Here is a 27,735-nt window from a genome sequence, read left to right as displayed (position 1 = left end):
CTTGAGCACGAGGAAGCTGCAGCCCCGTGTGCACTAGTTAACTTGCCCAGAGTTCAACAAGCCCCTCGGTGTCAGGACAGTGATTGAAACCCACGACAGTCTGATTTTTGAGTGACACCCTTACTCACAAGGGGCAGCGCTGGGAGGGGGGACATGCTGTCAGAGAAGGCTCTCTCGAGGCATTAATGCCAGAGGGTGGGCATGAAAGGATGGAAAGATGGCAAAGGCAAAAGAAGAGGCTTTTAGGGGAAAGGAAAGATATAAAGGAGGACATGGAGCCTTAGGACACCCGGCAAGGAGTATGGTGTGGCTGGAAAAAAGTAGCAGGGTGAACATGTACTGTATTCCCAACCTCCTGATGGGGACTTGTATTCATTTCCTTGGGCTGCCATAACAAAGTACCACAAACTGGAGGCTCAAAATAACAGAAACTTACTGTCTCACAGTTCTGGAGCCAGAAGCTCCAAATTAAGGTGTTGCCAGGGCCACGTCCCCTCTGCAGGCTCTCGGGTAGGATCCTTCTTTGCCTCTTCTAATTTCTGGGGGTTGTTATCAATCCTTGATGCCCCTTGCTAGCAGCTACCTCACATGAATTTGGGGGCGGATACTATTCAACCCAGTACAGTAACTAGTTTTATTACCCTCACTTGATAGATAAAGGAAGAGATGCACAGAAAGATTTTAGACCTTCCTCACGCCTCAGGACTCAAACCCAGGCTCTCTGCCTTCCCAGGACGCACCAATGATGCACCCTCCCTGAGAACAGGTCTGTGATAGAGAAAGTGAGGGATATGGTTACGGGCCTGGGAATTCAGGGTTTTCTCTGGGCGTCCCAAGTTGGTCTTCCATTGGAAATTGGACCCCTTTTGCTCTGACGTGCTATGAATCTGAGGCAGATACAAGACGGTGGGGAAAAGCCTGAATTGCAATTCCCACTTTGGTTCTTGCTGCCTTTCTGAGCGTCTGTCTCAGCATCTGTCTGAGCAGAGTTATCAAAGCCCACCCTGCCCCACTGGGGTGAAACTAAATGAGACCAAGGAAGTGGGAGTGCCTGGCTGTGTCTGGGGGATGATAAATGTCACCCGAATCTCAATGTCTTAAGAAGCACACTTCATGAAATCTCCATAAGAATGCTTTTCCAGGCAGTATGATTAGTGGCATGAGGTTGAAGGCCCAAGAACTTTACCAGTGAACTTGAACATATAAAACCACAGAAGGCCAAGGTGTGCTGGACAAAAGCCCCTTGGGGCCCTGGTTCGCAGGAATCTGAAGAGACTTCCAGAGCCCTGAGACCCACGTCTGCAGGCAGACACGCAGAGGGCAGATCATTCCACTAATTAGGGTTTCTCATCTCTCTCACTCCTCATTTGCCTTCTCAGAAGAGATGTGGAGTAGACATGGTCTCTGCCAGGGCTGGGAGCCCTGAAATCCAGTTGGCTGCATAATCTTGAAAAGCTGAGGCTGTGATTCCACGGAGTCTGGGCAATGCCCCCGTCAGAGGAAGACCCCTCCCAGTCCCGGCTCTTGTTGGTATGACTGACAATGGACAAAGGTGCTGAGAGATGGCTCTCACCCCCCTGGGTGGGGGAGGGGGGTGGGCGGGAAGGAGGAGGGTGACACTCATAGCAGCTCGGAGGCAGCTCAGGAACTAGAAGAGACTCTTCAAAACAGGATTAGAATTCTGGCTTTCAAAGCAGAGCTCAGGATTTGAATAGGGTTTGGAGGTCTGACTTTGGGTACCAGATAAAGAAGAGAGGTTGTTATAGGACGTTGCCTGGAGCTTGAAGGCTTGGATTTACAACTCAAAGAAGAGGTTGAGGCCTGGGGTCTTGGCCAGCTCCATGCTGATGAAAAGGTGTGGCTGGCAATCTGTACATCTTCTTTGGAGGAATGTCTATTTAGGTCTTCTGCCCATTTCTGGATTGGGCTGTTTGTTTTTTTGATATTGAGCTGCATGAGCTGCTTGTGTATTTTGGAGATTAATCCTTTGTCAGTTGCTTTGTTTGCAAATATTTTCTCCCATTCTGAGGGTTGTCTTCTCACCTCGTTTATGGTTTCCATTCCTGTGCAAAAGCTTTTAAGCTTCATTAGGTCCCATTTGTTTATTTTTGTTTTTATTTCCATTTCTCTAGGAGGTGAGTCAAAAAGGATCTTGCTGTGATTTATGCCATAGAGTGTTCTGCCTATGTTTTCCTCTAAGAGTTAAAGGATGTTCAACATCATTAATCATTAGAGAAATGCAAATCAAAATCACAATGAGGTATCACCTCACACCGGTCAGAATGGCCATCATCAAAAAATCTACAAACAAGAAATGCTGGAGAGGGTGTGGAGAAAAGGGAACCCTCTTGCACTGTTGGTGGGAATGTAAATTGATACAGCCACTATGGAGAACAGTATGGAGCTTCCTTAAAAAACTAAAAATAGAACTACCATATGACCCAGCTATCCCACTACTGGGCATATACCCTGAGAAAACCGTAATTCAAAAAGACACATGTACCACAATGTTCACTGCAACACTATTTACAATAGCAAGGACACGGAAGCAACCTAAGTGTCCATCGACAGACGAATGGATAAAGAAGATGTGGCACATATATACAATGGAATATTACTCAGCCATAAAAAATAACGAAACTGAACTATTTGTAGTGAGGTGGATGGACCTACAGTCTGTCATACAGACTGAAGTAAGTAAGAAAGAGAAAAACAAATACCATATGCTAACACATATATATGGAATATAAAAAAAAATGGTTCTGATGACCCTAGGGGCAGGACAGGAATAAAGATGCAGACGTAGAGAATGCACTTGAGGACACAGGGTGGGGGAAGGAAGGGTAAGCTGGGATGAAGTGAGAAAGTGGCATGGACATATATACACTACCAAATGTAAAACAGATAGCTAGTGGGAAGCAGCTGCATAGCACAGGGAGATCAGCTTGGTGCTTTGTGACCACCTAGAGGGGTAGGATAGGGAGGGTGGGAGGGAGACGCAAGAGGGAGGGGATATAGGGATATATGCGCGCATATGGCTGATTCACTTTGTTATACAGCAGAAACTAACACAACATCCTAAAGCAATTTTACTCCAATAAAGATGTTAAAAAACAAAACAAACAAAAGTAAAAAAACAAAAAATAAAAGAAAAGGTGTGGCTGGGATCCCTTAACTTCCTCCTCTATACACTGAGGGCTTCAATCTATTTTCTAAGGCATCTTAAACACTCTATGTTTCTCAGGAACACAGAGCTGGACTCGGGGTCTGGAGAGCTGGGCTCTGCTCATGGCCCTCTTGCACGTATCCCTGGCCCCTCTGGCCTTGCTTCTTCACTGGCCAAGCAAGGCAGGTAGCAATGGCTGACTCAACCTGACCAGGGGACAGAGAGGCTAAAATGAAAAAAAAGACCAAAGACAAGTCTAAGGCACTGAGTAGAGACAAAGGTCTGCTGGGAAGTCTCAGAGACACAGAAAGAGTTTGGGTTCTCAGGTCACTCTGAGCGGGGCTTTTATTCCAGTTCTTTGCTGTGCAACCACCCTCTCTGAGCCTCAGTCTACTCATCAGTAAAATGGGGGTGGTATGTTCTTGCTCCAAGGGCTGTTGTGAGGACATGGGAGGGGATGCTGTGAAGGGCGTGGTGTGGTGCTGTCATGGTGGAGGTACCGAATGGAGGTGAGTTTTCTTTACTTCCCATAGGGTTATAGACATTTAATGCTCCCGGGACAGAGGCCTCTCAGCAAATGCAGTTATTATTGTGATTACTGGTCCTGTCATCACAACCATCATTAAGGACTTATCTGAAGGCAGGGCAGGGTGCTGGGAGGGAGGCAGGCTTCCCAGGACACAGGGTCACAGATATCTCTGGCCCCACGGCTGGAGCTTGGGGTGACATTTCCTACTGACTTGCCAGGGTGGCTTGAGCCAATCCCTTCTTGTTGCAGACCCAAGGAAGGTGGGACACTTGGGACCAGCCCTCAGGCTCTCTGTCAGGCAGGATGACTGTGGCACAGGGAATGCAATGCACAAAACCAAATAGGAGGGGACAAGCAGGCTGTAGTCCTGGTGGAACAGTTCTGACCCCCTCAGCTTGTGACGGTGACTTTATTTGATTTGGTTAAAGGGTCTTTGCAGATATAATTAAGTTAAGGCTCTCAAGATGTGTCATCTAGGATAAGGGCGGGCCCCAAATCAACCAGTGTCTTTATAATAAGAGAAAAGAAGGCAGAGATTGGAGAGATGATGCATCTTTAAGCCAAGGAAGGCTTAGGATAGCCGCAACCCCAGTAGCCAGGAGACAGGCCTGGGACAGACCCTTCCCAGAGCTTCTGGAACAGTGGAGAATAAACCTCTGCCGTTTTAAATCACCCAGTGTATTAAAGCAGCCACAGGAAACTAAGACAGTCTGTAAATGTCCATCATGGCCATCGACTTCTGGCTGACCAACCCAGCCAGGCACCTCTGTGATCCTTCCTGGGTTTCATCTGAGCCCTGCAGGTCTACAGTCAGGTGTCCATAGAGCCCAGCAGAGCGTGTGGCCCACACAGGTGCCCAGGAAATGTGGGCTGGTGGGGAGCTGAGCACACTGCTGAGCCTGGGACCCAACCCTGAGCCCTGAGTGCATTAACTCCCAAATCAGTGCCCGGGACTCCACATTCCTGCCTGATCCCCTGGCCTGTGTCCTCTCCCGCTAAGTCCCTGTGACCAGAGTGACTTCTGGTACTTAGAGTTAGTGCTTGAGATTTCAGAGGTGGGAACATTTCACTGTAATTCCTTCGTCACCAGCAGCGTCTCCTCGGCTCTGGTCTCTGCACATGTCCTTCTGCCCAGTGGGAACTTCCCCAAAATGAAAGACTTGAAGCCCTGCAAGGGCTTTCTTTCACCTTCAGGAAGTGTTCAAGGTCTGTGTCTTGTCCTTCAAAGTCCTCCGTGCCTCCGTCACCTCTGACAGGCATGTGTGTGCTCACACCACACAGAGACATACATACCACACACATACACATACATACACACACCACACACACATATATACACATACACACACATACACATACACACACCACACACGCACACACCACACGCGCGCACATCCCCTTCATGCCAGCTACCTCACCCCCCTTAGAATTTCTCTAAAGAGTTTCTCCACCACCACTGCTTTCTCTCCTTCTCACTTCCTCCCTGGCCCACGTCCCCCTCCCTCCCGCTCACCCACCAGCTCTGTCTCTGCTCATTCGTTACTTTCTGTAGGAGGCTCCCTTTTATTTCAGGGAGACTGCATCAACAGCCTTCCCAGTGGGCTCCCATAGCCCCTATTTCTACTGTGCTGCTTCCTACACTGGATCTTCCCTGTTTATTGACTGACAGGCAGACCCCAGGCACCATGAAGGCAGGAGCCATGCTGCCTGGTTCCCTACGGAACCCCGAACTTCCAGAGGCTCAGACATGTGAACTTGTCACCCTAGCCCCTGACTCCCTGCACGAGCATGTTCCGTTCCCTCTGCTTAGAACACCTTTCCTACAGGCCGTCCCCTGCCTCACCCCTTGCGGGCATCACCATCTCCTGACCTGAGGGCCACTCTGACCTCCATGCCTGAGCGGGAGTCCACAGAGGAGCTGGAATTTCAGTTAACACAAGGCCCACCAGGCCCTGTGTGCTCGAAGGAGGTGGGGTCCTCAATGCCTGGACTCACAGCAGGAGGGCCTGCCGGTCCTCCCAGCTCTGAAGCCCAAGGCGACCACCTGACGGAGGGAATCTGCTAAACCTAAAGCAGCATCTCAGCCTCCTGGGCTCGGGACAGGTGTTCTAGAGGGAACATCAGCCCTCCTCACCAACAGGCAGCTCTGCCCATATCCTGGGAACCTTCAAAACAGAAGAGGCGGGTCCCAAGTGGCCCCAGGGCTCCCGAGCAGGTCAGCACATAGCTCTTTCCACTAGAAATCACAGTTAATGAGGCAAGGGATGAGCCATTTGGCCAAAGCCACCCAAGCTGCTGACAGGCAAGCACCCAGTTAACACTTCTCATTAGTCTAATTCAATTAGGACACCTGATGTTATCATTATTAATTACAATTACAATAAATAAATGCTAGTGAGCATGATTTCAGGTGATTTGCCGTGAGAATGGCATGTGTCAAGCACACCGTGCATCAGGAATTTGGGAATTGACCCCAGTTCAGCAGAGAAGGGGTAGGGATGCGTGTTGAGAACCTCCATCACGCCAGCATCTGGTGGTCCTCAGCCGGATCTTACCTTCAAAGCACTGATGGCCTCAGTTCTGTGGCACCCCCAGAGGTCTGCGAGGGTCCTGGGATGTTGTATTTTGTAAAAACTCCCTGGGGGGAGTCTGATAAGCAGGCTAGTTGAGAATCACTTTGCTGGATTCTTCAGGAAAGTCCTTGTCTGGCTGCATCTTCAGTGACCTTGATGGTCAGGACTGTAACCCTCACTTTTCAGCTCAGGCAAGCCAAGCTCTGGGGGAACAGGTCACCCCAGAATCAGAGAAGCCAGAGCTGTGCTGGTAACCCAGAACTGTGCGGGTGCAAAGGCTGGCTCTGCCCTTCCATGGACCAGCCTGGATGCCTGTTCTCACCTGACTCAGTTGACCTTCTCTGTGCTGCCCACCCCACCCCCAGCTTGAGTACACTTAGCAGATGCTGTTGACTGATGCACAGGTATAGTGCGACATTAACGGACACTGGTTATGCTTACAGGAGCAAGATTCTGGGAAACAACCAATATGGGGAAAAGCAAAAAAAAAAAAAAAAAAAAAATCAAGATTAAATAAGGTCACTAAAAAAGAGTGATCATGCTGGGTACTGCTGTTCAAATATCCTTATCTGGGGCTTCCCTGGTGGCGCAGTGGTTGAGAGTCCGCCTGCCGATGCAGGGGACACGGATTCATGCCCCAGTCTGGGAAGATCCCACATGCCGCGGAGCGGATGGGCCCGTGAGCCATGGCCACTGAGCCTGCGTGTCCAGAGCCTGTGCTCCTCAACGGGAGAGGCCACAACAGTGAGAGGCCCGCGTAACACACACACACACACAAAATCCTTATCTGACAAGAAGACTGTCTTTGGCAGACGATTGTTAACTACCCAAATGCATCCTCCCTCTTCTTCCTTTTTTTTTTTTTTGTTTTTTGTTTTTTGTTTTTGCGGTATGTGGGCCTCTCATTGTTGTGGCCTCTCCCGTTGCGAAGCACAGGCTCCGGACGCGCAGGCTCAGCAGCCATGGCTCACGGGCCCAGCCGCTCCGCGGCATGTGGGATCTTCCCAGACCGGGGCACGAACCCGTGTCCCCTGCATCGGCAGGCGGACTCTCAACCACTGCACCACCAGGGAAGCCCTCTTCTTCCTTTTTAATAGGACAATTTTCTTCAAGGAGGCAGTATGATCCATTAAACACTCATTTGCAGCCAGAAGTAGCCATAGTTCTTGCCAATGAAATATTAGTCTGCTATTGGCTTCTAAGAAAAGTCTTGCTTTCTGAATAAAAGGGAATAGCTACAGATGGTTCCACTTTTCTCCCCTTGGCCACTATTCTTCTCCTTTCTACCTTGAGCACATATGTAATGTCTGGAGCTGCAGCAGCCCCTTGTGACCATGAAGCTACGGAGGTCTCAGAGATACTGAACCTGTTATCATAGCGCCACCTACCTTCAGACTTCTTCTTATGTGAGAAAATAAACCCTCTTTGTTTAAGCCACTATAAGGAAGATTTTCTGTTTCTCACTCCTGAGAACATCCCCATCTGATACACAAACTATACGATGATGTTTCATGGCACAGAAAGTCCATGTGGGCTGTGACCAATGGTGGCCTCACTAGAGTGATCAAAAGTTAGCTTCAAGAAAAATACTCATTTGGATGAATATTTCACTCAATAAACATGTGTGAAATGCCTGTCACGGTCCTGGCATTATGCTAGCCATGAAGATATGACACTGCTCTAGGAACTCAGGGTTCAATGGGATACACAAACAATACTCAAGAGTGAAAGACAAAGTCCCTCACTTCAGGTCACTGGGCCCTACATGGCGTGGCCCCAAGTCCCCTCTAATTCCATCTGTTACTCTCTTCCCTGCTCACTTCCCACCCTGGCCCCTGTGCCATTCCTGTGTCTGCCATGCTCTTCCCCAGGTGTCCAGTCTTGGGTCCTCACCTCCTTCAGGCTCTACCCATGAATCACCTTATCCTATAAGTCATCCCTGACCTCCGTGTGTGAATGAGCTAATCCCTCCTCAGTCCCCATCCTCCCTCCCTGTTCCCTCCATCACCCTGGCCAACTCCCGTAACAGCAGCACATGCTTCTTGGTTTGTTTGTTTTCCCTTTGTCTGTCTCACCCACTGTGGTGTAAACCCCATAATGATAGGGAATTTTCTATTATTCACTGTTCCCTCCTCAGTGACTAGAACAGTGCCTGGAACATCTAGTTGACATCTGTGGCTGGCTGGCTGGAGAAATGGATAATTACTACTTAGGAAAGAACAGTGCTATAGGATAGGTAAGCACATGGGACTAAGGGACCTGAGAAGAGGGATCCTAACCAGGATATGGGATTAGGGAAAGGCATTCTGGAAGAGGCTGCATTTGAACTGTTTCTCAGTCATCAAGGGTTGGTTTCATGAGGATGGAGGTGTAGGAAGAGGGGGAAGGAAGTGCATTACCAGGAGAGCACACAGCCCCTCTCTCAGTACAGAGAGATGGAACATGCATGGTGCATTTTAGCATGTGTTAGTAGCGTTCTCAACTTCCCCATCTGTAAAATGGGGGTAGCAGTGTACTTATCTTAGTGGGTGGTTGTGAGGGTTACATGGTAAGCACTTACTAAATTATTGATTATTATTGTGATTATGATCATCATTCATACATGTACTGAAGGTAAGACCAGAGAACGTTGTAGAGATGTGCAGAAGTGGCCCAAGAAGGAGCTCAGGAACAATTTCACAATTATTTGGTGTGATGGTTAATTTTATGTGTCAGCTTAGCTGGGCTATGGTGCCCAGATATGTGGTCAGACATGATTCTGTATGTTTCGGTGAAGGTGCTTTTAGATAAAATTAATTTGTGATGAATTTTAAAAGGTGGACTTTAAGTAAGCAGATTGCCCTCCATGTGGGTGGGCCTCATCCAATCAGTTGAAGGTCTGAATAGAACAAAAGACTGACCTCCCCCAAGAAAGAGGGAATTCTGCAGCAGATGACCTTTGGCCTTTTACAGCAACATCAGCAACTTCCTGGGTCTCTAGCCTGACAACCTATCCTGCAGATTTTTAGACTTGCCAGCCTCCATCATCATGTGAGCCAATTACTTAAATAAATCTATCTATATCTATATCTATATCTATATCTATATCTATATCTATATCTACACACCTCTTTTTAGTTCTGTTTCCCTGGAGAACATTGACTAATACATGTGGCAATGAGCTAGCCAGGATCAGAAGTCAGCACCTGATTTCAACTTCTCATGGACCCAGGAAGTCACTAAGGCCACCAGTGCTGGGCATTTGGAAGCACAGGAAGCTCAAACTGCTTGGTACCTGATTCTAAACTATTTGTCCCCAGTCAGTATAAAAAGAGAGAGCAGCATGGGGAGACATGCCTTGATTGGGGCACAGCCCCATGGTGTGTCCAGCTATGCTCTAAGCCAAGCCAGTCTCTCCTTAAGATGCTAAGAAACAGTGCGCCTGTCCCGCGGACACTTCATCTGTGAGTTCTGACCTGTATCAGGTGATACTCCCTGGTGTTCACCCTGAGACAGTGCATGACGGACATCATGGAGATCATGGCAAAAGATGAGGTGACAAAGGTGAGTGAGGAGCAGGTGACAGATGGCTTTGAATGACATGTTTAAAAGGTCAGTGTTGCAGGTTGAATTGTGTTTCCCCAAATCTGTATGTTGAAGCCCTGACCCCCAGTACCTCAGAATGTGATGCATTTGGCGATAGGACTTTTAAAGAGGTAATTGAGTTAAAATGGGGTCATGAGGGCAGGCCCTAACCCAATTGGGTTGGTGTCCTCTGGCCTCCAGAACTGTGAGACAATCACCCCTGTGGTTTAAGGCCCCCAGCCTGTGGGATTTTGTCACATCAGCACCAGCAGACCAATACAGTTGGCTTTTGTCCTGAGGGCACTGGGGAGATACAGAAGGGTTTAAAAAGTGGATCCTAGGTATACAATTGCAAATGAATGAATAAAGGAAAGAACATACAAACAAACAACATGGAAAATGTGGGTTTTGAGGGGGAAGGAGTTCTTTCTGGCAACAGGGTGGAGGAGAGTTTGGAGGTAATTCCAAGAGGTGATCGTGTGTTTTATAAATAATGCCACTGCTTACGCACACAGTTTCCTCTGGAGTCATAAGGGACATCACTTTGTCAGGAAACACCAAAAAGTAGTCATGGGGGCAAGGGACCAGGCCCAACCTTGGTGCTTTCTGACACCCTTAGTGCTGGAAATATATCTTTTAGGGTGAAGCAAGGTTGAGACCACTTTATAGATGTAAAAAGGCCTGGAAAGGCTCATCCAGAGTATGAAATGAGATGTCATTGTTGGAAAATGGGAAATGCAAATGAGCAATGACGTCTGTTAAATTGGTCAGTAATGGATCATTTGCTCTGGCCTATGCTTGAAAGCCATTCGCGAATGAGCTTGCATTTCCTGTGATATTTAGCTCTTAATAATAAATATTTAGCTCTTAATAATATTTAGCTCTTAATAATAGCTCTTAATTTCCTCTTAATATTTAGCTCTGATCCCTGGGAGCCAGCAAATTCCTCCAACCTATGCCTCAAGCCAAACATGGACTAATTAATATGAAAGGAATAAATATTTCATTAAAAAGAAATGGATTCCACCGCTTATAAAAGATGTCTGCATGAACAGTAAAAGCTTCCAGTAAAAGTATCATGTTTAAGAATTCTAAAAATGATTCTTACCTAAGAATAACAGCTCACTTTGGAAACACAGAGAAGTTAGGTAACTTGCCCAGAGTCACCTGGTTGACCAGAATTCCAACTCAGCTCTGTCAGACTTGGAGGCAAAGCTCTCTAACCATTTTGCTATAAACTGATTAACTTTTCATTGTCCTGAAAAGAGCAAACATGTATTCCAAGTCCCTGCTTGTGGCGGACACAATGTTGGCTGGGCATCTTACACACATTTGCTGCCATGGCCCCATTACTAAGTCTGTCCCTGCCACAGGACCTTTGCATCTGCTGCCCCTTTTGTATGTGATGCTCTACCCCCTGGATCTCCACATGGTCTGTTTCCTTCTTAGCAGTTAGGCCTTGGCTTAAATGTCTCCTTCTCAGCAAAGCCTTCTCTGTTGCCCTCTCCTCCAAGGAAAGCAGGCCTACCCTCCCAGGTCATTGCACTATGCATTTTCTGCAGAGCAACTATCATTATTGAAATCATGGTTGGGTATTGTTTGTGTATTTGTCTCCCTTACTAAACTGTCAGCTCTACGGCACCAGGGACCTCATCCATCTTGTTTGCCACACCATCACAAGTACCTAGACTAATGCTGAGACGTAACAGTTGGCATAAACGTTTACTGTCTGACTCAAAATCCTGCTATGCTTTCCACCATGCTACCCTTATCTTAAAAGATGAAAAAGATTTCCAAAGACTACATTTTTAAAGGAAAAAAACACTAAGTCAAATGTTTCTGAACATTCAAACTTATAAACATATATATAAAATCAAATCTCCACTTAATTCCAAAATGGATTTGTTGCAGTCTGGGCACTAAATTGGTTAGTCTGCTATTAATCAAAATTTTTTTCACACTATGAATTCACATGCAGATGTGAAAATCTGGAATGTGGATGAGACAGCTAATAATATGCTTGCGTGTAGAAATGATCATCATTGCATAATAAGAGTATGGAGTCTGGAATTATCATCTGTGCAACTCTTGCTCAATTTTATCCAGACTCTTCCTTTGAGGGACATAAAGAGCTATTATCATATAAATCTGTGCCACTTTTTGCTGTTTTATGTGCAGACTGCCTCTGGCTATTCCATGAATTTTAATTAACTCTCTGTTTATTTTGCTTCAACCCTATGACTCTCTAAGCACGGGGCCCATTTGCTAATCCAAGAAACACACTTTTGAAGCAAACGTCTCAGAAAGTTCTCCCAAAGGTATCTTCCTCCTTCCCTTGAAAATAATTAAGCCCTGTTGACTTCAAAGTTGACTCATAGCAGAATACTCCAGTCTGGACTCTCTCTGCTGGTGCAGGAGCAAAATGTCCAATGGCTCAACGAATGAAGGGGTCAAGAGTAACCTGTGGGAGGTGGAGAGTGAGGCAGGAGAGAGGTGGAAATTAAAGGGGCATTTGTGAAAAATTAGAGTTTGCAGCAGCGGAGATAGAGAAATTCTCCTCAGGACCCTAACTCAGAGGCAGTCAGTATAAACCAGTCAACTAACTCTTAGCAGCTGATTGGTTAATTGTCAAGTTTTTCATTCATTTACATAATATGTATTTATTCAGTTAATTATATAGAGCATATATGTCAGATGTATCATATGCACATGTATATGTAAGTATATATTATATATGAATATAAATATACACACTGCTTAGTGGATATGTATATATGCATGTATTTGTATGTATATACATGCATATATATATGTGTGTAGATATACATATATACTGCTTTGTGGGCTTACAGATATATGTATATATATATGAGTGTGTATATGTATCTATATAATATATGGTGGGTATATCTACCTATATATAAACTGTTTAGTGGGTGTATATATATGTGTATATAAGTATATTTACTGCTTATATGCATATACATTTATATGTGTTTATGTATACTATATGTATGTGTATATACACGCATATAGATATGTGTGTATATGTTTATATATATATGCATGTGTCTATGTATACAGCTTACTAGGTGTGTATATATGCATATTCATGTGTGCTCATATATATATATATATACACTGCTTAATGCGTGTATACGTATATCTATATGCTGATTAGTGAGTGTGTATATGTATGTGCATTAGGCATATATGTATGTGTAAATATACATATGTGTGTATATGTATTATACTTTATACATATATATTTGCTTAGTAGGTACTGGAGATACAACTGTGAACAGTGAGGGAACATTGCTGCCCTCAGAGAGAGCTTATGTTCTGGTGCATGAGACCAACAACTAAGAGGACAAATTAATAAGCATGTAATGGAATTACAGGTAATGACAGGTGCACTGAAGAAAAGGGGACCAGAAAGGGTACATGGATATGAAATGCTTGGGGTGGAGTCAAGTGGGGTGGATATTCAGAGAGGGCCCCCACTGAGGGGACATTTGAGCAGAATTCTGTATGGTATGAGTGATCCTTGCAGAGTTCTGGGGGGAAGTGATCAAGGCTGAGGGCACAGCAAGTGTAAAGGTTCCGAGTTAGAAATAAGCTCAGCATGTTCGAGAGATGAGAAGAAGGGCTGAGTGGAATGAGTAGGAAGATGGAGGGCGTGGAGAGAGGTGTCAGCAAACTAGGCATAAGTCAGATTGCTGGGCCTGGTGGGCATTCATTCTGAAAGCAGCAAGCATGTGATCCAATCCATGCTTTATCACATCACTGGCTGCTATGTAGACCAGGGCTTTCCCTCTTCTTTCTCTCTCCCCCTCATCCATTCTCTAGGTAGCATTTATTGAGCCTTTACCACCTGCTGAGCACTAAGCCAGGTGCTGATGGGACTGGGCAGGTGAATATGACCAATCCCAAGCTTTCAGGAATCTCACACTCTGATGGCAGAGGCAGCTGAGCAAGCTGAAGACCATCCCTTGGCAAGATGTGCTGTGACAGATGGAAAGAGGAAGCTAAGAGAGCCAGGTCTTCCCCTGATGCACCCCTTCAGGTGGTTACCTATAACTTTCCAGAACCCACATCACCCAGGGCCAAGAAGACATGGAAGGCATGTTAAAAATGCCAACCATATGTCAGGTCTGATGCTGGAGGCTGCATGGTCTCTGCCCCTTATTTTCACAGTAAGGTCACTCAGGGCATTGTTTATAAGTCTTTATTTGCCTTCATTGTACAAAGGTATTTTTGTTCTCTTTTATCACTAGAAAGATATTGCTCCATTGTCTTTGGGCTTACATAGTTTCCATTTCCTAACACAATGTGTCCTTTTGTTCTCTGGTTGATTTTAAGATTTGTCTCTTAATGGTTTTAAACTATTTATTAATTGATTATGATGATCACTGATGATGTTTTCCTTGTGTTTCTCTTGCTTGGAGTCGGTTGAACTTCTTGGATTTGATTTTATCATTTTCATCAATTGAAAAAAAATTCAGCCACTATTTCTGCAAATATACTTTATATGCCCATCCCTCCTTCTGGGACTCCAATTACACATATGTTAAACTATTGCATTTTGTTCCATAAGTCACTGAGGCTTCGTTAATCTTTTTTCCTCTACGCTTCATCATGTATAGTTTCTATTGCTATATCTTCAAGTTTGATAACCTTTTCTTCTGCACTGCCTAATCTGCTGTTAATCCCATCCAATGAATACTTCATTTCATATATTGTAGATCTCATTTCTCTAGGTTCTATTTGAGTGGCTACCAGAGGAAAGATGGGTGGGGGGAAGGGAATTAAGAGGTACAAACTACTAGGTATAAAATAGATACAAGGATATAATGTATGGCACAGGGAATATAACCAATACTTTATAATAACTTTAAATGTAGTATAATCTATGAACATATCAAATCACTATTTTGTACACCTGAAACTAACTTAACATTGTAAATCAATAAAAATATATAAATAAATAAAGTAAAATTGCAATGTCCAGTGTCCAAAAAAATTTACTAGACATGCAAAGCAGGAAAATGTGACTCATAAGCAGAAGGAAATCTAATAAAGACAAACCCAGAAATGGCACCAGTGATGAAATTAGTAAATAAGCATTAGTGATCAAATTACTTAAACAATTTTAAACAAAATTTAAGAGAGCTATTATTAATATGTTCTGTATGTTCAAGGACTTTAAGGAAAATGTGAACATAATAAGGACAGAAATGGGCATTCTTGTTTTTCAGAAGAGGAAACATAGGTTTGCAGAAGCTTTATGACTGGTCCAAGTTCACATGGCTAGAAACAGCAGGACCAGAATCTGAGCCTAGGCCTCCCCATGTAGAAAGCCCATGCTCTTTCCTCTATGTTATGTTACTTCTTAAACCAAATGTCGTGTTTCTGGACACTGATGGACACTATCCCCCTGACCCCCATGGTCTCCTGCTGATACACATGTGACTAAAGCTAGTTTCAACCTAACTTCTGTATTTGGGAGGAACATGTGGAAACAAAACAGGCTGTGTGTGACAGTGGGGTCCTCTCCAGGCTTCTGACTCATCATATGTAAATGGGGATAATAATGCCAAACACACTGGGCTTTTAGGGCAACAAGGATGGTAGGAGGGGTCCAGTTCCTAGGACAATGACTGTGAGTTCCTGATTGGTCAGGACTCTACTCCAAGTTGCAAATACTGGGAACCCAACATGATCTTGCATAATCAAAACAGGATGCCAGCTCCTGTAGCTGGCAAGGACACTGGATAAGGCTCACAGGACTGGAAGAGCACAAAGGCAGAGGCACTGATGGTACCTACCCATGTTCCCTCTCCTGCACCTCCACACACCTCAGGATGCTTACTGTGGACACCTGTGACTCTCTGCTGGGCACCTTCTTCTGCCCTGGATGGGATAAGCCAAAAAGTGCAGGAGAGGTAATGCTGTTTAAAGCAGCCCTCCATCAATGATGAACAGGGAACTGTGCATAAAAACATCAGCTTCTCTGACCTTCAGCTGCATTCAAGGCACCCTCGGCATTGAGTTCCAGAATGGAGGTGAGTCCAAAGGCCTCAGTGGTGAGTGGCTTCACCAATGCCCATCCTTGGCTGCCTTGCTTTCTGGGTCTCACTCCCTCTCTTTCAGGTGTTTCCTGGGATCACCTCCACCCCAAAAACTGTTTGCACTCAATTCTTTGTCTCAGTTTCAGCTCCTGGAGGAACCCAAGCTCAGACAGTGCCCAGCAAGGCCAGGACTGGGGTCCAGCAAGTGAGGGGGCAAAATGTAAGGAAGCAATGTCGACCTGCATTTGGAGGACCCTGGGAGCAATGCCTCCTTAAATTTTCACTCCTGGTGCCTTGCTTGCTCGCCCCAGTCCTGACCCTACTCAACAGGAGTCCATCTCTCCACCTGCCTCTTACATCTGTTTGTTTCTTCACTTTGGGCCTCATTCTTTCCTCTTGCAGAGAGACTTTCACCTTCACCAGTTACTGAGAAAAAATGGTCACCAACTCATGCAGACCTGTTTTCTTACAGTACATCATTAATGAGAGGATGAGACAAGCCTTTCACCTCTGATTCCGTGGAAGGATTATGAATGGCTGGGCTTGGGTCACATAGCCACTCCTTGGACCAAGCACCAGTCTAGCTGAATATGGCCCAAGTGGTTGGCCCAGCCAGGTCACATGCCCATCTCAGAAGGTGAGTGAGGGACCATAATAATTGACAGTCCACATGGGGTGGGGGAGGTGTTTTCCAAAGGAAAGAGATATTACTGTGATAAGAAAGGGTACCAAAAACCATGCTGAACAGTCAAAAACAACAGCTACTCCAGTCCACTATGATTCTCCATTCCCTTTCCTTTTTACAGATGAGTAAACTAAGTTTCAGGGTGGCTAATTCACTTTCCCAGGTAGCCACAACTAGTACATATCAGAGTCAGTCTGCTTCCCAAATCTAAAGTGTTTCCACAGAGATATGTAGAAATTAATCTGCTGTGCCTCAACTGTCCTAAAATTCAGTCATAAATGGGTTATAAAAATTTTCAGTGAATTCTTGCTAAAATCAATGGATTGCCTGCAGCTGTTTACTTTGGTGCTACACTGGGGAAGTACAACTTCCTCCAGAATGAAAGTAAAATGAGATTTCTGTGAATTCACATGTGCTTTTTCCTGATAACCAAGGTTACTGTCATACTTTAACAATGAAATGTCTTTCTTGAAAACTCTTAATAAATGTCAGATATCAAACCTGCCAAAGGCAGATAGCAAAGCCAAAATATGCATTCAATATTAGGAGGGTGGTTTTCTTCATCTTAGTCCAGCCCAGTTCCACCTTGAGTCTCATAATAATCATATAGACTCATCTACACTTACCATGAAAGGCAGCGATTATTTAGTATTTTGACCACAACAAAGCTATGTTCGATTGCCTTGAAGTAAACTAAGCTCATCCTGAATACTGGATGTTTGTGTACATTTTACATGAATTTGGGTGTCATCAAGAAATTGCTACAACCTAAAGAGGGACTTAAAACTAGATCCTCCATAAAGCTTGCATTTTTTTCAGAACATCCATTATAACCATAGCTTTAATACATTTATGCTCTGGAATACAGGTTCTGAGAGCCAAGCCAGTAGGCAAACAGCAGCACAGATGTAGGCAGAAAAGGAAAACAAAACTTTTAAGGATGGTGACAGGATATAATCAATTAATGATTCATGAGGGCACATGCTAATAGATTTGGTAGTATGACAGGAAGGGGTGCAAGGAGCTCAGGACCAAAATCATCATTGAAATGAGGGTAAAAGTGATATTCTTCTATGTGGTGCCAATTGTGTTGTGGATTTAAAAAGTTGCTTCCATTTTCCTTCATCCATGAAATCCTCAACATAAGGGACAACAGAAAGTAAAGATTTAACAGAATTTTAAAATCTTTTGTTGTTGTTGAAGTTCAGCTACTATCCATAGAGACTAGAGGCAAACTTCCTAAATTCTCTGGGCCACAACTCCTCTCTCTGAAAAATCCAGAGAAGGGGAATCTCAAACGTGGCACATAAACTCTGCCCAAATCTCTGGCTGACCCCTAAGGACTATAAGGGGCAGACTATAAGCAATACAGTGAAGAAGAAAAGACTACGCTTTGTGTGCCTGCCCAAGAGGCAGAGTATGCAGTGTAAATCCAACCAAGTTAATTGCTCATTAAAAATATATTTTCAAAGAAATACAATGCAATCCAAAGTCTATACAACATAGTATTGGCAATATCCAGGATGCAACCCAAAACTATTCAACATATAAAGAACCAGGAAAATGTAACGCATCCTCAATGGAGGTGAATCTTAAAATGACCCAGATGTTGAAATTAGCATAAAGGACATGAAAACAGCTCTTATGACTATGAATATGCTGCATGATAAAAAAGGGCAATATGACAGAAATAAATGAAAATATAGGAAATCTAAGCAAAGAGAGAGAAAATGTTTTCTTTTAATCCAGAATTTCCACCTAGGCACAACATAGTCAAATTGCTGAAAGTCAAAGATTAAAGGAAAATCTTGAAAGGAGAGAGACGAAAGTGACACATTACTATCAGATAATAATGATTCAAGTCTAATGATGTCTCATCAGAAAGTACGGAGGTCAGCTGACAATGGTACAAAATCTTTAAAGCAGTGAAGAAAAAATTGTCAACCCAATAACCTGTATCCAGTAAAAATATTCTTTAAGAAAGAAGGTGAAATAAATACATTTCAGATGAAATAAAATTAAGAGAATGCATTGACGGGAGACTTGCACCACATAAAATACTAAAGAAAATTCTTCAGGATGAATGGAAAGGACACCAGAGGGAAATTCAGACCTTCACGAAATGTATGGGTAAATATCAAGAACTACTTTCCTCCTAATTTTTTAAAAGCCAAAAAACTGCACATACTTTAAAATAAATATATATTTTACACATATATTATATATTCATATATTTCTATACATTTAAAGCAAAAAACTATAATATTGTATTGGAGACTTATGATTTAAGAAGCTGTAATACATATGACAACTATAGTATAATGGTTGACAGGAGTGGTAAATAGACCTATATGGTTGCCAGGTTTTTATATTTTATGTGAAGTATAAAATATTAACTCTAAGCAGACTGTGAAATAAACTGATGATGTGTATTATAATCCCTAGAGCAACAATTTTAAAACATAACACAAGGAAGTATAGCTATAAAGTCAGTAGATAAATTAAATGGAGATTCTAAATATTCAATTAATCCAAAGCAAAACAGGAAAAGAGAAACAGAAGAATAAAAGAGAAAGAGAACAAGAACAAATAAAGGACTAAAAGAGATTGCCAGGTGGACTTAAAGAGAAGCAAGACCTAACTATATGCTATCCTCAAGAGATTTATGTCAGATATAAAAACACAGATAGAATGAAAGAAAAGACATGGAAAAATATATGCCATGTAGGTTGGAATGACTATATTAGTCTCAGAAAAAATAGGCTTCAAAAAAGATTATTAGCAGAGATAGAAAAGTTTATTTCACAATGATAATAAGGTCAATTCATCATGAGGCCATAACAACCATAAAACTGTACGCACCTAACAACAGAGCTTGCAAGAATAAGAAGCAAAACTGACAGAATTAGGGCTTCCTGGGTGGCGCAGTGGTTGAGAGTCCGCCTGCCGATGCAGGGGACACGGGTTCGTGCCCCGGTCCAGGAGGATCCCACATGCCGCGGAGCTGCTGGGCCCGTGGGCCATGGTCACTGAGCCTGCACGTCCGGAGCCTGTGTTCCGCAATGGGAGAGGCCACAACAGTGAGAGGCCCGCGTACCGCAAAAAAAAAAAAAACAAAAAAAAAAACTGACAGAATTAAAGGAAGAAGAAGCAACTCCACAATCAGAGCTGGAGATTGTATACAACCATCTCAGAAATGGATAAAACAACTAGATTGTTAAAATCAGTAAAGACAGAGATTGAGGAAGGAGGTGGTTCAAGATGGCAATGTAGGAAGATCCTGAACTCACCTCCTTCTATGGGCACAAAAAATTTACAGCTACCTATGGAAAAATTCCCTATGAAAAGGACCTGAAAACTAGCTGAACAGCTCCTCCGCAACAAAGGATAAAAGAGCTACATCAAGATGGGAAGAAGCAGAGATGTGATCTTGCCCAAAACCCCACGCCCAGCGTGGTGACCTGAAATTGGGAGGGGTCTCACAAATACAAAACTGCTCCCTGAGGAGCCAGGGGTTTGTGCTCTCATCTGGCATCCCAACCCTTGCGACCTGCACTGGTAAGAAGAGCTCCCAAAATGCCTGGCTTTGAAAACCAGCAGGACTTACATCCAGAAGAACCATAGGGCTGTAGGGAACAGGGAACGTACTCTTAATGGGCTCGCATGCAGACTCACTTGCCCTGGGACCCAGCACAAAAGCAACAGTATGAAAAGGTCTAGACCATATGTGAAGGAGATTTATTTACTAATCTTAAAGCATCTGCTGGAGGGGCAGGAATCTGTTGGGACTCTTCCTGGAGACAGAAGCTGGCAGGTGCCATTTTTGTGCTCTCTCTCCACCTTATTAGTCCCACTGTACATGCCCCATCCTCATGCCACTTCTACAGCCCTGCCAAAGCCAGTTGGCACATGCAGCCCATACAGTGTATGCCTCTTGAGCACCTGGCTCTGGTGTCCAGGGGGGATTGTGTTTTGGGACCCATGGGTCTGAAACAATCAGAGAGACTATTCTTGGCAGGCTACCACACTCCAGTTACTGCACAGACAGCTGACTGTGATGCACCCCCAGTCTTCCTGTGAAAAAGCCCTATTTACCTGTCTTGAAGCTTCAGCCTGATGGACAGGCTTCCAGTTTTCCATATGTCTAGAGGCTATGGAAGGAAGGTCTAGGGGATATCACCTTTGTGATCTCCCTTGACCTCACTACAGCTCACTGGTACCTCCCAGAAATGAAAACAAACACTCACCTGGAGCCCCGATTTTTGCAACTTCACTAATGGGACACCTGTAGATCACCTGGTGTGGAGGCCAGCAAGGTTTACAATTGCATTTTCACAGTACTGTGTATACTTGCATACCTTAAAAGCTGCTGCCTAGTTTCTAATCAGCCTGAAATTAAGGGCTAACTGAGATCCCACCCTCTGGAACACTCACAAGTCTTCAACAACTGGGAATTACAAGAATAAATCAGGGCGCTATGACAATCACAATGGTTCAAAATATAACCAAGAGCTAGGGCAAGGTTAAACAAGAAGGTTCATCTCCTTCACAAGGCCACTACTTCAAGACTGGGAAAGATAGCTGTTTTGCCTAATACATAGAAACACACAGAGAGGCAAGCAAAATGAGGAGAGAAAGGAATTTGTTCCAAACAAAAGGAAAAGATAAAACCACAGGTTAAAAAAAAAAAACCTTAATAAAATGGAGATAAGTAATTTAGCTGAAACAGAGTTCAAAATGTTAGTCATAAAGATGCTCACTGAACTTGGGAGAAGACTGCATGAACACAGAGAGAACTTAAACAGAGATAGAAAATATAAGTAAGTACTAAATAAAAGTCACAAAGATGAAATATACAATAACTGAACTGAAAAATACACTAGAGGGGTTCAATAGCAGACTACAAGAAGCAGAGAAAGAATCAGTGATCTGGAAGAGAGGTCACTGGAACTCATTCAAATAGAGCAGCAAAAAGAAAAAAAAATTCAAAAAGTGGAGATAGCTTAAGGGACCTATGAGACAACTTCAAGCAGAATGACATTTGCATTATATGGGTCCAGAGGGAGAAGAGAGAGAAATAGGCAGACAACTTATTTAAGGGAATAATGGCTGAAAACTTCCCTAGTCTGGAAAAGGAAACAGACATCCAGATTCAGGAAGCCCAGAGAGTTCCAAACAAAATGAACCCAAATAGACCCACATCAAGACACATTACAGTTAAAATGTCAAAAGCTGAAGCTAAATCATAAAGGCAGCAAGAGAAAAACTTGCTACAAACAAGGGAACCCCCATAATACTATCAGCAGATTTTTTTGGCAGAAACTCTGAAGGCCAGCACTTTCAAAGTGCTGTAAGGAAAAAACTTCCAACCAAGAATAATCTACTCAGCAACGTTATTATCTAGAATTGAAGGAGAGATAAAGAGCTTTCCAGACAAACAAAAGCTAAAGGAGTTCATCACCACTAACCCAGACCTGCAATAAATGTTAAAGGGACTTCTTTAAGCTAAAAGAAAGGGCACTAATTAGTAACAAGAAAACATATGAAAGTAAAAATCTCACTGGTAAAGGTAAATATATAGTAAAGGTAGTGGATTGATCACTTACAAAACTATTAGGAAGTTTAAAAAATAAAAGTAATAAAAATAAAAATAATTTAGTTAAGTGATACATGAAATTTTAAAAATGTAAAATATGAAATCAAAAACATAAAATGTGAAGGGGGGTTCAAAATGTAGAGTTCTAGAATGCATTCAAATTTAACTTACTATCAGTTTTAAATAGATGGTTTTATATATACACATACATATATATTTATGTGTCTGTGTATATATATATAAGCTGTTACATGTGAGCCTCATGGTAACCACAAAGCAAAAGCCTATAGTAGATACACAAAAGATAGTGATAAAGGAATCTAAGCATAACCCTATAGAATGTCATCAAACCAAAAGGGAAGAATGCAAGAGAAGAAGAAAGAAACATAGAGGAAATACAAAACAGCCAGAAAACAATTATCAAAATGGCAATAAGTACATAGTTATCAATACTTACTATAAATGTAAATGGATTAAATTCTCCAAACAAAACACATAGAATGGCTGAACGGATAAACATCAAGACCCATATATATGCTGCCCACCACAGACTCATTTCAGATGTAAGGACACACACAAACTGAAAGTGAAAGGATGGAAAAAATGTGTCATGCAAACAGAAACCAAAAGAGAGCTTGGGTAGATATACTTATATCAGACAAAATAGACTTTAAAACAAAGACTAATAAAAGGCAAAGATGAGCATTACATAATGATAAAGTCATCTCCAGCAAGAAGATATAACATTTGTAAATATTTATGCATCCAACATAAAAGCACCTAAGTATATAAAATAAATATTAACAGACCTAAAAGGAGAAAGTGACAGCAATAAAATAATGGTAGGGGACTTATAACACTTATGACAATGGAAAATTATCCAGACAGAAAATCAACATGGAAACATCAGCCTTAAACCACACATAAAACAAGATGGACTTAACACATACATATTGAACATTCCATCCAAAAGCAGCAGAATACACGTTCTTCTCAAGTGGACATGTAACATCATCCAAGACAGATCATACGTTAGGCTACAAAGTAGTCTCAATAAATATAAGAACATCAAAATCATGTCAAGTATCTTTTCTGACTACAATGGTATGAAACTAGAAATCATTTACAAGAAGAAAACTGGAAAAACACAAATATGTGGAGACAAACAACATGCCACTGAACAACCAATGGGTCAAAGGAGAAATTTTTAAAAATACTTTGAGACAAATGAGAATGGAAATACAACATACCAAAATCTGTGGAATGCAGCAAAAGCAGCTCAAAAAGGGAAGTTAATAGTGATAGAGGCCTACCTCAAGAAACAAGAAAAACCTCAAATAAACAACCTAATGATAAAGCTAAAGTAACTAGGAAAAGAAGAATAAATGAAGCCCAAAGTTACCAGAAGGAAGGAAACAATAAAAGTCAGAATAGAAATTAATGAAATAGAGACTGAAAAGACAATAGAAAAGATCAATGAAACTAAGAGCTGGTTCTTTGAAAAGATAAACAAAATTGACAAGTCTTTAGCTAGACTCACTATGAAAAAAAGAGAGAGGGCTCAAGTACATAAAATCAGAAACGAAAGCGATAAAATTACAATACCAAAGAAATACAAAGGATTGTAAGACACTACTATTAACCATTATATGCCAACAAATTGGACAACCTAGAAGAAATGTGTAAATTCCTAGAAACATGCAATCTTCCAAGACTGAATAATGAAGAGAAAATTATGAATAAACATAATTACTAGTAAGGAGATTAAAAACTCTCAACAAACAAAATCCAGGGTCAGACAGCTTCACTGGTGAATTCTACCAAACACCCAAATGTTTAATACCTATACTTCTCAAACTCTTCCTGTGGAGGAGGGAACACTTCCAAACTAATCTTACAAGGTCAGCATTACCCTGATACCAAAACCAAACAAGGACACCACAAAAAAAGGAAATTACAGGCCAATGTACCTGATGAACATAGAAGCAAAAATCCTCAACAAAATTATTAGCAAACTGAATTCAACAATACATTAAAAGGATCATCCACACTATTCAAAGTGACATTTATTCCATGGCTGCAAGGACAATTCAACATCCACAAATCAATCAACATGATATATACCACATAAACAAAATGAAGGATAAAAATCACATGATCATCTCAATAGATGCAGAAAAGGCTTTTGACAAAATTCAACATCCACTTATAATAAAAACTCTCAACAAAATGAGTATAGAAGAAACCTCAACATAATAAAAGGCCATATACGACAAGCCCACAACTAGCATCATACTCAACAGTGTAAAGCTGAATGCTTTTCCCTTTAGCTCAGGAACAAGACAAGAATGCCCATTCTCACCACTTTTGTTCAACATGTGTAAATCTTGAGGACAGTATGCCAAGTGAAATAAGCCAGTCACAGAAAGACAGTATTTACTGCATGATTCCATGTACAGGAGGTATCTAAAATATTCAAATCCATAGAACCAAAGACTGGAAAGCTGGTTGCCAGGGCTTGAGGGGATGGGGACACAGGGAATTACTAACTAATGGGCATAAAGCTTCAGCCAAGCAAGATGAGTAAGCTCTAGAGATCTGCTATATAATGTTCCATGTATAGGCAACAACAATACATATATTGTACGCTTAAAAATTTAAGCCAGCAGATCTCATGTTAAATCTTCTTTCCACAATAATTTTTTAAAGTGCCTCAATTGCAGGAAAGAGCTACTGCTGGCCATCACATATATTTGTGTGTTTTTTTCCACTTTCCTTATTTAGATCCTCAAGGAAGAAATAGCATTAACAATCTTGAAATAATTACCATAGTAATTCACCTAAAGCAGGACTGCTGTAATTTAATTTTCAGGATGAATTACAGCATATCCAAAGGAAACTATTCAGACTTCCTTTCACATTTCAAATTTAGCAAATTCAAATCTTTCTGTCAAACAGGAAATTCCCAGTGCCCAGCAATCAACACAAAAACAAACACACAAACATGCACATAAGCATAAGCCCAGTGGTCGGAACTTTCCTATTTTATTGATGAAATTTGTTAAAATCCATCATTCTTACCTTCCCAAAACTCCCTTTACCAATGGCCCGTAGGATCTGAAAATGGTCAAAGTTGACTGTAAAAGAAAAAAGAGAAAAACAGGAATAAGTCAGATTTGTCAAACCTTGTTTTGGTTCTTAAATGTCCTTACCTGCACACCTACCCATTTATTTCAAACGGCTCCTGGCTTACTGCATCATGTTTGTCATGGCAGCTGAATGGATACTTCTCAGCGTATTCCATTTCCCCTCCCAGCACATATATTTGGCAGTTAACACCTCACCATATACCTAGACACCCACAACCATATACACCTATATGGTATATAGGAGGACAGACATCTTTTGGGCCAGAGGGAAGGCAGGACAGAGAAAAACTTGGATACTTGGATTATCAAATTCTTGTACCTGCTAATCCCTTTGCCAGGATGACCTTTCCCTACTTCTAGTTCCTGTCTTGTCCATCAAGCACTCTTACCTTACGCACTCAGACATCAGCTCACCTGCCTCAGTATCCAAGGAGTTAATCCCACCTCCATTATGGAACCTCTGGACCCCCAAGTTTCATGACCACATCATGGTCCTTCCCTGCCTGGGTGTCTGTCTAACCACTGATATCATGAGTCAAGAGGATGAGGATGATGATCTCACACCTTCCTCCTGGTATTGCCCTGTCTCATGCCTCCCTTTCATCACGTTTCTTGATGGGGCTCCCCATTCCGGCTACCTCTACTGCCTTGTCCCAGTATGGCTTATACCCCATCCCCATAGCACAGCAGGCCAACAACGTATGGCTATGCCACTTGAGCCAATGGACAACTTTCTGTGCCCCTTCTACTTGGCCACTCTCTCTTTCTCAAAACACCAGCATGGCTTCAATGGAAGCGCAGCCTCTCACTTTTGCATTTCATGTATCAGCCCTTTTGCACACGCATCTTTGTCCTCCTGGCCATTAATTACTGGACTCCATCAAGACTCCATCCTACAACCTTCCTCTCCTCACTGGCTCCAAAGGCTTCGGTCACCACCTAATGGCCAATGACTTTCCAGGCTGTGCGTACCGATCGATCCTACCACACAGAAACTCCTGTAGGCTTTGGAGCCACCTTGAACTCAATGGGTCCAAAATGGAACCTAGGAGAGGGTGTAGAGAAAAGGGAATCCTCCTCCACCATTGATGGGAATGTAAATTGATGCAGCCACTATGGAGAACAGTATGGAGATTCCCTAAAAGACTAAAAATAGAACCACCATATGATCCACCAATCCCACTCCTGGGCATATATCCAGAAAACATGAAAACTCTAATTCAAAAAGACACATGCACCCCAATGTTCATAGCAGCACTATTCACAATAGCCAAGACATGGAAGCAACCTAAATGTCCATCAGTAGATGAATGGATAAAGGAGAAGTGTTACATATATACAATGGCATACTACTCAGCCATAAAAAAGAATGAAATAATGCCATTTGCAGCAACATGGATAAACCTAGAGATTATCATACTAAGTGAAGTAAGTCAGACAAAGAAACACAACTATCATGATATCACTTATATGTGGAACCTAACAAAATGATACAAATGAACTTATTTACAAAACAGAAACAGACTCACAGACATAAAAAAGAAACTTATGGTTACCAAAGGGGAAAGGGGAAGGGGGGAAGGATAAATTAGGAGTTTGGGATTAACAGATACACACTACTGTATATACAATAGATAATCAACAAGGACCTACTGTATAGCACAGGGAACTATATTCAATATCTTGTAATAACCTATAATGGAAAAGAACATATATATATATATATATATATATATATATATATATATATATATATATTTACACATACATAGGTATATATACACACATATATATATAGGCTGGTGGTTGCCAAGGGGGAGGCGGGGGGGAGAGGGACGGTTTGGGAGTTTGGGATGAGCAGATGCAAACTAGTATATATAGGATGGATAAACAACAAGGTCCTACTGTATAGCACAAGGAATTATATTCAACATCCTGTGATAAACCATAATGGAAAAGAATATGAAAAAGAATATATATATATATAAAACCAAATATACAAGGAATCACTTTGCTGTACACCTGAAACTAACACAACATGGTAGATCAACCATACTTCAATTAAAAAAAAAAATAAAAGAAACACGGCCTAGGATGAGCGGTTCAACATTCATTCGACCTCACAAGCTCAAAGCCTGGAACTCATCGTGGACTCCTCTCTCTCCCAACCCCACATCTAATCCTTCACTAGGTTAGGTCCATTTCACCTCTTCACTGTCTCTCCCATCCATCCACCCTGTGGCCACCCTCTGGTCTAACCCACATCATCTCTCGCTTGGACAACCACAGTGGTCTTCCAACCACCTCTCTCAGGAGGGGGGTCTTCTTGCTCATCCTCTGCTTACACCCCTCCAATGGCCCTTCCATTGCTTTCAGAGAAAAGAGGAAATTCCTCCCTGGTC

The 27,735-nt window shown here is 42.5% G+C and overlaps 1 protein-coding gene across 2 annotated transcripts in view; it reads right to left on the bottom strand.

The window, feature by feature from the left end:
* Positions 1-27,735, bottom strand: part of STK32B (serine/threonine kinase 32B) — a gene marked incomplete at its 3' end in the record, with an annotated part of 352,809 nt that overhangs the window by 225,712 nt on the left and 99,362 nt on the right. For both annotated transcript variants that reach the window (XM_081233695.1, XM_081233696.1), the window contains exon 2: positions 25,266-25,321. In XM_081233695.1, coding sequence (XP_081089821.1) covers positions 25,266-25,321 — 56 coding nt within the window. The remainder of the gene's footprint in view (positions 1-25,265; positions 25,322-27,735) is intronic.

This window comes from Mesoplodon bidens (genome assembly GCF_964165515.1).
Source record: "Mesoplodon bidens genome assembly, chromosome: 1".
NCBI lineage: Eukaryota > Metazoa > Chordata > Mammalia > Artiodactyla > Ziphiidae > Mesoplodon > Mesoplodon bidens.
The sequence above is the reverse complement of the archived record's forward strand: the minus strand, read 5'-3'. Positions and strand labels throughout refer to the sequence as shown.